Genomic DNA, 12,112 nt, shown 5'->3' with positions numbered 1-12,112 from the left:
AGTATTATAGACAAAGAATATGCTCGGAATACTGAATATTCTCAAAGTATGCAGAGAATTATAAGTATTGTCATTTTTCCAGGACACATATACAATTCACATGTTCCTCTCCTGCACATATAATGTGCTACCCTGCAGTATGCTGGATACATACGCTTACAGAAGGGAATCAACCTTTTACTTGTACTGTTCAGCATTATTGGGCATGGGAAGCACCTAATGTACACACAGCATTCAGAACTGCGCTAATATGGAGTACCATGTGCACACCGAACTTTATGCTAACTACTCAAAGTAGTAGTGAATATTGAGACAGCAGATCACCTGTATACAGTAAAGCTCGACAGACCCAAAGAGTCAGAGAATCACTATATATATATATATATATATATATATATATATATATAAATGGCTACTAAAAGGGGATCTTTGTGGCTTCTAAATTCTCAAACAATGTAAATTGCAGGAACTAGTGACTATTCACACAGTGGCCATCGCACTGGCCTTTTTTCTGCACCACATCGTTTTGGCACACAAATAATGCTACTTTGAAATATGAAGGATTATTAAGTACATTACTTTTCTATGTATTTAGATCACATACACTGCGCGGTACAATGTACATGCCCTACTCAGAAATATGCCAAAATGATAACTGCGTTTTTAAATCACACACAGCCGATATTGACTGTTCAATCTAAATTCAGATTTGTGAAAACACAGGCAAAAAAAGTTTTTGCAGGTTTTTTCCACAATGCATTCTGACCTTGATCCACACAATCACTATTGTGCATTCTAATTGCATGTTAATACAACACACACAGAGCTTATTTTGATTTCAGATCCCCCAGCTGGCGCTTGGTATCACTTCAGCTGTTCACATACCCCCCCCATACCCGTCCTTTTCCCGTTCTCCTTTGTACAAATAGCCAGAGAAGACAGTCTCCCAGCCAACAGCAGGGCCTGTATTTTCTAAGCAGATACATGGGGTCTAAGACCACCCATCACCTGCTTCCTGAGGAAATTGGACTTCAGACATATAACCACTTCACTGCCAGGGAGGAACCACAACAGTTGGAAAACAACACATGGAAAAAAATATGTGGAGCAAACACGCCAAGTTCAATAGATTCCTGGGATTTAAAAAGATAATTCCTGTTCTGCGCTAGAACCGATGTTATATGCAATTCCGTACCAAAATGTTTGTTAGAGGACATGCGGAAAGTCACAGAAGATACTATAGTCCTGGAAACCTACAAGTGCCATATAACAGCTAAAGTCTCTGCTGGAATGCATGTGACCTAATACAGAATATCATGAGTTTCTTTCTTCATTACTAGAAGCATTTAGCAGTTCACAACAACACAACACCCATATCGTGCTATTATATTTGCCACCTTGGCTTGCAGGTCAAGATGTCTATTCATAATAAGATGCATCTACTATGGCCTCAGACGTACAATGGGCCGGTTACAAGCGAGATCTCCCCAACTGTCCTATTTAATCTATGAAGGTTGTACCGGCTCTCCAAAGCCTCCATAGACTTTAATAAAAAGCACTGCACACCTGTAGGATACCGTGCGCCAGAATATTACGTTATATCCTGGTGCTCCATATCTTAAAGGCCTTTTAGTGTACTGGATATCTGACCACAGAGGTGGAGGCGACTGGGGGCGATGGCCTAGGTCTGGCCTAGGGTGGCCCCAAAAGTAAATATACCACTGCCAATAGGCCAGAAAGCCAAAGTATACAAAAACCATAAAATTATACATTTAAAAAAAAAGTCATGTGGGGTCACTTAATACCCGCCTTCTGCCACGGTGCACCTACTGCTATGCTCCCTTGTCCATTGTGCCTAATGGATAATCCATCACTGTTGGTAGCACTGCATACTAAATTCTTTGATTGGTGTGCGTCCAGATAATAAAAACGATATATTATTATTGCCTTTACTGTATTATACCATAGGTGTTAGGAGGTACTACTAATTAGCCTTATAAAAAATTAAATATAAATAAAATATATTAAAAATATAAATAATTTGTATTTCTGTAGGTGCTACCTATCTGTCAATCTATCTATACATCCTACACAGATCTATCTCTCTCCCCAGTGTTTTTTTTTTTCCTGTCAGCAGTTTATTTGGCATTACTGCAACGACGACGGAGCTGAGAAATGATAAGGCTGTTCACAGAATGTGTCTCCTAGTTGGCAGGTGACTGAGCACATACTCAGGAGGAATCTCTCCCTTGCAAAAGCTGAGAGATTACAGGAATATCTTCACTTCCAGGAGAGGGGATCTTAAACATGCTCTGAATGTTGGCCAGGGTCCATGTGTCTTAATGAGACGTTCAATCTGACTTTTCTTCTCCAAGGGTAAAGAGGAATATAGATAGGAGGTCCGTCCAAACTGAAAGTGACTGTAGTCCAGATGAGCATTTAAACTTTAAACACCAATGTAGACATTGTCAAAAGTGAGTAGAGCTTTTATCTCTTTTACCCACTTTTGGACTGAGCAGAGGATAAACGGCTTTATTACAGGTTCCATTATCCATAAATCATTCAGCGATAAGCAAAGTGTCCTTAGAGGGACACCAGTGTCCAAGGCAAGGTTTATGAATGTCCATAGAACATCAATGAATTGTCCACCACAGACCTCATTAAGTTGGTGCCTATCAATGAAATCCTTCTGTTTTATTAGTATTTTATTCTGTAAAATGAACGAGATAGAGAAGGGGCAGCTGGCACCAAGTTAAGACAGGTGCTCCCACACACACTTACACACACTCACTTACCTTGCACTACTGCAGCAGGACCATGTAACGTTGTATTACATTGCATTACGTAACCCAACCAAGCCCCCACCTCTACAAGTTTTCCTGTTCAAAACTGACCAGCCCTGTTTTAAAATCCTGGATTGGCCCAGGGGGCAGTTACCCCCTGCCTCCTAGACCAGGGCATCCCTGATGTGGAGAGTTGTGGAATTTTGAGTTTCTTTTACAGAGAGACATGGTTCTCTTCAGGGACTACCTGGCAAGGGCTGCATCAATATTCTTCCTTGCTGCCCAGTAGATTCATGTTTGTTCCTCGGCATACAACAAACCTTACTGTATACAGGACAGCAGGGAATCCGTTGTCTATGTAACAAAACGTCCCAAAACTGCGTGATCTTATACCTTTTGTTGAAAAACCTAAGTAACCCCTGACAAAAACATTGATTAAACAAATCAACAATGGATATTCTGAGGTTGGAGCAAATCTGTTAAACCCACGGAACGCATGGGAGCTATGCAGTGTAATGGTATGTGTCCCTCATCTGCCAGGCATTTCAGAAGTAGTGAAGATGGATCATCCCATGTGTGAAAAGTTCAAGCTGTGGCAACAACATTTTTTCTTCTCTTAAACCCTAACTTTGTATAGCCCTGATTCCTGTATGGGGTTGAAATTTAATTATTACTATCCATATCACTATAAATCTCTAATCTGGAGGTTTTCATGGAGGTTTTACCATGCATTTATAATCTGTGACAATTTTCACTATGCAAAAATATACTGTTTGCAATACATATCTGTATAATGATCCAGTTTGCCACCCCTTTAAGGGTATGAGAGGGATTTGGGTAAGGAGGAGCTGCCTGTGCATCAGAAGAAGGGTACTAGCAAAGACTGCCTTTCCTGCCCTATAGGTCAGGGTAATTAAGGACCACAGCAGCTGCAGTGAAACCGGAGACCTGTGTAGTTACGCTTCCACTAGCTGGCCCCAATTACCTGGGGATATTGGACCCTTTACTTTAACTCGAGTGCTACCAAACTGTCCTGTGACAGAGTTGTAGAGAAGTGATTGGTTAACAGTTGCTGCTCATGGTAACTATTTATCACATAACATCACTAACCTGTGACAAAATGCACATGCTGCATTTCTGAACCTGTTAGTTTGAAACTTCTCAACAACCTCAAAGTAATTTTTTCGGTGCGCTCTTGTTGCACCTTATGGGCTTCCTGGGCCTTAGTCAAAATCACACAAACTAAGTCTGCAATCAACAGGATCGAGGGAATGGTGCATTGAATGGTGAACAATTCCATTGTTAAGATAAATTAGCAAGTGCTATAGTGAAATCCCTCCACACTATTTATTATTGATGTAACCCATAAGTAACTCTCCCTTGCTCCATAACAATTCTAACGCTAGCCATACAGTTTCTTCACTAAAGGAACAAGAGCGTTTAAAAATAAATGTATTTTCTTACTTTGGGAACATTGGGTAGCCTGGGAATACCTACTGGCAGCGGAGTCATTCATCACCCCATTAAAAAATATCAGTGAACAGGCTCTATGCTACAGTTAATACAATGGAACATTTGGGGTTCACAATAGAGAATTGCTAGGAGAGTTGCAGTTTCATCCCACTGACTGACTTTATATTATTAAGGGCCAACCCCAGTGAACCCCAAGAATAGCCTAGGCTGAATAACACTTGTTTAAATCAAAGAAATATCTTAAAATTTACTTTAGCGATATTAAAGAGTTAATATTTCAGCAGTCGAAGGCTCACCCCATTTATATCGTTCCTACCTTTGGTAATCTGTAGCTGTCCAGCTGTGAAGCTACAACTCTCATGATCTACTTTGCTGAGGACCTCGAACTTTAGTTCGACAGCTGCAGAGGCTCAGGTTGGCCAACCCCCACCCACTCCGCACACACACACACACAAAAGGGACAACCTAGAGAAACATAGAATTGTAGGCAGATAAGAACCTTTCACTCAGTCTTCACTGTCCATTACGGTTTAAAAACCTCAAACCCTCTTTTGCCCTTGGTCTTAATTCCTACCCTATGCATATTTAAGTTCCTTCACTGTATTAACCTTTAGGACTTCTCATTAAAGCAAAACCTCCTTACATTATATCTAATGCTCTGGTCATCTTCTGCTAACATCTCCCATGGAGTAAAGACATTTGTCAGGGGTTGTCGTCACAAGGCTAAGTGGAGAGAAAACGGGGGGCTGAATTGTGGTGGGGTAATAGATTTGCTGATATAAGTGTAACTAAATTGTACAAATCCTAGTGTATCATGTTCAAAGGTGGCTTTTTGTGAAAAATGCATCACAGATGGTGGCACTGAGAGCTTCATCACCCACTTCATGGCTGAACTGCTCACCTTACAACACTTGTAATGGCTACTTATGGTTTATTTTCTTACAGGAAGAGACATGAAGTCATCCCACATCTTTGTTCTCGAAAACCGTTTCAATGTGAAACAATCTGTAGAGCTGCTTGGCCCCATCTTTTGCAGGCTGTCATTGGCATGGACGGCTGTGACCAAGAGTCAATCTTGAGCATCTAAGGTAGACTGCTTTGAGAGTGTGCAAGGGTGCCCCCAAATGTCTGTAAACGCACAGGCAGCATCACATAGGGCCGTGCAATAAATATAACACGTTTGCCTCACTGCTGCTTGGAAAATGGCCATTACTGCTCCATTACAGCCTAACGCTTCTTGATGCTTGCGCATGCACAGGATGTTAATTTAATAAACCTGTAAAATTGCAGCATTGGTACAGGGTTAAAGGCTCTAAAAAGGGGTCTCTTCCATATCAAAGGTGAAATAGCTGATGTTTAACTTGCTTAATTGATCCATAGAGGTATATATACATATACACAGCATTTTGGCATAGACAGGTGAAGGTCCTCTGTATGAATTGTAATATCGTTCTTACTTGACTTAGTCAAATGCAAAACAGGTCCTGTGTAGAGATTAGTACATTAATCAACAATTATTGTCACAATTGCAAAGGGGTGTTTCTATGCCTACAGTACAGCTGAGAACCTCAAAGATCTTTTTACTGATATCCTTTAACCTGTTAGCTGCCAAAGATGGTGTGACCTTTTGGGGTTCAATCATTCATGTCATCGATGTTGATGAGGCATCACTGCTTTCTAAATGGGAGCCAGTCACACTCGGAGCTCCTCCTGCTTTAGCACTCAGTCGGTCGCAAACCATTTTTCATTCTCTGTCTGTATAATGCTGGCTGAGACCCAGAGACGTGTAAATAACCAAAGCTCAACACAAATAAATAATTGGAACAGAAACAAATAGACTTTTTGAGAGGTGTTGCAGCAGAATTCAGGATAAACACGAGTCTGCAATGGAACAGAAAGATAAAGCCAATAGTTCCGGTATGACTTGTAATAAGCTGACATATACTCTCTTCACGTTGATTGCCAAGCGGCTGATGATATACTACACTTTTTTTTTGCAAAATGTAAATTATGATGTGTTTCTCTTATTTGAACAATTTTGATAGTGCTGAGTACAACCGAGAATGATAAAGGAACATCACTATACACAACATATTGGAGAATGTTGTTACATATGGAAGTTAAAAAATAAAGCTACTGTAATTCTGTCAGCAAATTTACCTGTAGATCCAAAAAGTGCTGAACGAGGTTGTACAACATGGAATCATAGTTATTTTTTGCTTCACAAAGTCTATGTCTGTACTACTATCCCTTTATGTGTGTTAAATGTATAGTCTGTTCTGTATGTTGTCAGCTTTAATATTGTTAGCTGTCACTTTTCCAACAACGCTACGGAAGGAGCTGGCGCTCTATAAAGAAAATGTAATAATTTTTAGAAGCTTCAGGTTCTTTCTGTGCATTGGAGATCTGCAATTCGCAAATTCTCCTGCCATCCCTGAAACAAGCAGAGCTTAACTGTTATACAGCAACACATGGCTCAGAACAGAGGCTTTGTCCTGATTTGGATACGGCCATAGCGCTAACACGGTTAGGGAGATAAAGTCCTGACGCCTTGTATGTTGGAAGGTTTGCTAATTGCTCAAACAGTAATATGATCAATCTAAGAATATCTCCTATTGAGTTGAACAAAATGAAAAGATACTCCACGCTGGACTTATGGATATAGCACATTCAGCTGGCTATGCCTGATTTAAATCTCCTTCTGAAGAAACAAGCATTCTGGAAGGTGAATATTGGAAGCAGCTAGCAATTCGTTCGAAAATTACACAATTTTATGTTCCTTTCTTCTGTATAAATATTTGCTAATTATCACTAGATGCAGTTAATCTGGGGGTTGCGGAACCTAGTATACTCACCTAATTCTGACTCGTATAGATGTATATTGTAAAGCTTGGAACATGATCACATATTTAACATGATAGCCCCTTTCTGTCATAGAAATTTGTTCTCTCCGAAATGTGCTCCTTTATGGCATAAATGTATTACACATTACAGATCTGAAATGCTATTCTCCTCTACTATAGGGTGTATATATATATATATATATATATATATATATGTGTGTGTGTGTGTGTGTTTGTGTGTGCGTGTGCGTGTGTTAAGCAATGTAAAAATAATTTAAATGTGCAATTATTTAAATTTAACTATACAATAATTCAACTATTAGTTGGGATATAAAGTCAATGCATGCATGTAATAATATATTAAAGATTTCATTTATACTCGCATATCTGTTTATAAGTATATATCACCATTGCTTTTCATTGTTTCTAAATTTAAAAAACTTGCTGATTGCGTATTTGATTTCTCCAACTTATATTTATACTTGTTTTTGCTTATGTTTTTTGCTTATGTGTCAAAATTACACGACTGACCATATGTAAGATTAACATAACATGTGCTACTTAGAGATTCTCTAGTAGGGCTTCATGAAAGCTTGTTGGGTATCTTGAAGATATAATGCATTCTTATGTAATTTGTGTATAATGGCTGATCAATCAAATTATAACGGAACAAAAAAAATTTAAAATAATGATACATATCCAGTAAAACAAGACAAAACAAGTGACATTAATGAATCTCTGCATTTCAAAAAACACCCCCACCAGCACATAATTATACATAGCTCACAAATAAAAGTTAAAACAAGATAATTAGGAAATAATTGATACCAAAATATTTCCTTTGTTATTTGGTTTTATTAAATATATTTTACTTTTACCAAATTGTGACAAACGTATTTGTAATCTATTCTATCAGCTTATAATGTGTATTCATTCGCCCCTTACATTTCTTTTGCAGCTAATGACGATCTGTATTAAACATAAAAAAAGACAACCAAGAAAACGAGCTGAAATTTAATGCAAGAAAAAAATGAATGTAGAAACAGTCTACAATCCTTTCAGCTATCTTTCCAGATAATATGCTTTCAATCAATGCTTACCATCAAATTAATAAGAGCTACCCAAAAGGTTTGTATATTCACAATTCCTGAGACCCCTTTTTTTTTTGGGCACAGATAAATAAATAAATAAATAAATATATAATATATATATAAATTCAGCCTTTTCATATAACACAATTTGTTTTACAAAAAATATTTTTAGCTACATTGATGAATAAAGGGGTTCTACAAACTGCAATCCTAATGATTATAAAGAAATAAAAGCTATTGCCTTGGCATTCACATACTAGAAAGAATCATAACCCTAAAACTAGATCAAGCAAAAAACCCTGCTCACTGAAATTCCAGGACAAATCAGCTGCGGAATAACAGGTGGCTGTATATCGCATCATATGAGATAAATGGACATTTAACAGGTGTTGGGAAAGTAGTTAAAATTGCTTATTTGGGCGTTACATTTAAATATAAAAAAAAATAATTCATAAAATACATTCTCATGATAAAGAATATAATATAGGATTTTCTCTATGCTTATAGTAGAAGCTTCAGAATGCAGGCGTTCAACAAAATTTAATGACGTGTGCCGTTATTGGTTTAAAACTTTCACCCAAAAATGTCTCAGTCTCTTTCTAAAAAAAACCTTTCTAGGAAAAAGTGACGCAAAATGACGTCACTAAGCAACAGAGCATAATGGCATACAAAAATTCAAAGAGGTTCAAACAAGAAGCAATACAACATGGTCATAATTCTATATTTTTCCTCAACAAAAGCAGTCAACATATTGTTGGCTATGTTAATGTTGAAATATAAAAATATTCTAAAAACAAGATAAAGACATAATCGTGTTAAAGAAATACTAAAACGGAAACGCAGAGCAGAGAGTTAGAACTACCAGATGGTGACACCAATCCTTCACCAATTCACAGTGCACTTGGCAAAAAAAGCTTTTAATTAACAATTTGGACAATCTTTTATAAACACCAATTTCCTATAATATCTCGGCACATCTGATACAACTTCATGTATAATTCAAGAAAATTCTATTTCATTTTCAGCTGTTAAACAGCAAAATTCAATTTGGCTGAGCGGCTGCTTGCCAGATATATTACCTTATTAAACCTCAGTGCTAAATCCCATTGCCTGCATCTTTCAGCTACTTAAAAACTGAATTCCTAGTCATGTTGGTGTTTGGTCTTGGGTTAATAAGAAAACGTCCATTTTTATAACTGGTATTTATGTGCGAGTGCCGCAATATCCTAGGACGGGCTCATTATCATTCAAAGACTCATCCGATAGTATACTTAAAGGCGGCCATAATCGGATACGCATTTTCATCAGCATTTTCCATTTAAATGTAAGTTCCTCCATTGAAGAGTTTGCGCATCCGCCAATTTTGAATCTGGGTATCTAAGCACCTGCAATACTTATTTTCAGGCTGTGAGGCTCCAACTGCACTGATTCACAAGGCCTGCAGAAATTATTTTATTATTGCGCTAGAAATTAGCCATATTTGTCAAATAAATATTCAGCCTATAATTGATGATCATATAAAACAACTTGATTCTTACACCTTCCCAACAACAGCTCTCATGTACACAGATATGATCATTTGGAGGATGATTACCAATGCATTGCTTATTATTTAACGTGTTAAAATAAACCAACATATGACTAATAATGCATCAGGCTCCCATGCAATCGGTAGCTAATACCACATATAATTTTTTACCGTTCCAAGGAAAAAAGGGGTAAGTGGATCTTTAGACTTGCCTGGCTGTTTAACCTCTAAATTGCCAGGGTAGACAAAGTATTGGTACAGTATTTCATTCCATTCCTACATTGAATGAGTTAAAAAAGGATGAGAGCAAAAATAAAGTTACAAACTCCCTTTAGTTTATCTGGAGTTATCTCTCTTTAATATGTTTTTAAGTTATACCTACAGAGCTATCATTCTCATAAATGACCCCCAAATAGTGATTATTTATGATAAGGCTTTTTACCATAAAATATTTTCTAGGTTACAGAAAAAAAATTAGGCCTAGAACATTTTGTTCCCTGCATGTTTCTAAGACTATGCTTGATGACCCTTTAATTGAAACAGGTAATAAAATTCCTGACTTTTTCTTTACTGACCCAAAAAGGCAGAATACGAAATCAAATATCCCAGTGTAAAACTTTCATGGTGAAATATATCTGATATTATTGACAGTGCAGTCAGTAAAAAAGATACATCCTTCATTTTTTAATGTATATATACTATGTCCCATTATCTTTTTTTTGCGTACATTAATATGTTACAGTATTGTACTTAAAGATGTCAGATAGTGTACTGAGGTATACAATTGCAACATGCTTTACTCCTGTGACTCACAAAAGACATTGTAAGATTTATTTTATTTATAAACAAGTGTTATCATATATATTTTTTCATCTCTTCTAGAAACCACATTTATAAATTCCACATAATGGAACCTGATTATATTAAATTCTGCATTTCACTATTATGTTTTTGTTGTAAGAAAAAAGAAAGTCCGCATTCCCACCGGCTGAAATTAAAATGACACTATGGTCTTATGAGGATCCCATCCATCAATTCCCCAAAGCTGCCTTCTAATTTACTGCCACCAATTCTGCTCCTCACGTACCCTTTCTAATATCATGATAACAGAGCCACTTGGGAGCAAACTGTCAATAAATGTTACATGTCGCATATAGCATGCTCAAACATTTAATGAAAGAATGGCACGATTTCCACATCAATATTAAAATGAAAATGAAATAAGATATGTAGACAATAAACACAATTCTTCACCCCATTCTTATCCTGATTGAAAAATTAACATGCATACATGGCACTTGCTGGAACAAACGTAACCATACCTGGGTAAAAATCTTTGGATTTAGAAAGCTTGATGGTGGCTCCTGTCTCTTTCTGCAACTGGACAATGGTCTGTCCTCCTTTGCCTATAATAGATCCAGCGGCGTAACTAGGAATGAGGACTTTCAGGAAAAACTGTCCGTCTTCTAAAGAAGGAAAAAAAGGAAAATCAACAGTTAGCAAGTGTAGTAGAACTGAAATGTATATTTTCAGATGTGCGATTACCCAAGTATTAAAATGCAATATATATATATATATATATATATATATAAATCCACACCGCTGTGCTTTATCTCTAAGAATCATACATATCTGAAAATTATTTAGGAACATATATTTTTTTTAAAAAGAAAACTGGACTGGAAAAATAGCCCATAATGGTTAGAATTACATACATGGGAAAGGCTTAAAGTGGACACTATATAAATAGAAAAATAAAGAAAAAGCAATATGGGATGGCAAAATGGTGCAATGAAATATCCGACACGCAAGATGGATTAGATATGTGTAGAACTGCAAAATCCCAACACTGAACAACATGGTTAATTTGTAAAGCATTAAGTGGTTGCCAAGAAAATAAAAATCAGTGGAATCACTTCCCCTTCTAATCCCAATGTATTTCTTTAGCTGCTTTCAATCTCTCGTGATCCTCCTATAAGCTTATTAATTAAAGCAGTTTAAGAAGATTTCCTCTCCTTATTTTTAAACGATCTACCGATTAAATCACAGTTATTTATGGTGAGGGATAGGGTCATCAATGATAGTCACTCACATAAGGCTAAAATAACCGAAACTGACCGATGAATTCCTTTTTTTTCCCCACAAATAAAAGTGAAAATGTTTTTGCTGAATGAAATGGAAGGAATGTTGGATGTTATGTTTATTTAGTATATATAACGAGTCACTGACTTTGCATAACCTCAACATGTTCCAGTAAATATATATCCCTGTACAGTTTATGATAAAAGTGCAGGTCCATTTGTGATTCCTTTGCTGGAAGCATACATCCAAGTCAGAAAAAAATTAAAAAAAAAAAACAAAAAACACCCCACTGATCCTCCTTGAAAAATCCTC

At 36.9% G+C, this 12,112-nt stretch overlaps 1 protein-coding gene across 3 annotated transcripts in view; it reads right to left on the bottom strand.

Annotated features, from left to right (window-relative positions):
• LOC149284071 (RNA-binding protein Nova-1-like) overlaps positions 1-12,112 on the bottom strand; it is a 39,704-nt gene that overhangs the window by 26,596 nt on the left and 996 nt on the right. For 2 of the 3 annotated variants that reach the window (XM_089497196.1, XM_089497198.1), the window contains exon 2: positions 11,041-11,184. In XM_089497196.1, the coding sequence (XP_089353322.1) occupies positions 11,041-11,184 (144 nt within the window). The remainder of the gene's footprint in view (positions 1-11,040; positions 11,185-12,112) is intronic. The other variant, XM_089497197.1, reaches the window with a different exon arrangement.

This window comes from Sceloporus occidentalis, unplaced genomic scaffold (genome assembly GCF_023333645.1).
Source record: "Sceloporus occidentalis isolate IW3139 unplaced genomic scaffold, rSceOcc1.0.p SCAF_100, whole genome shotgun sequence".
Classification (NCBI taxonomy): Eukaryota; Metazoa; Chordata; class Lepidosauria; order Squamata; family Phrynosomatidae; genus Sceloporus; species Sceloporus occidentalis.
This window is presented reverse-complemented; position numbering and strand designations above follow the sequence as displayed.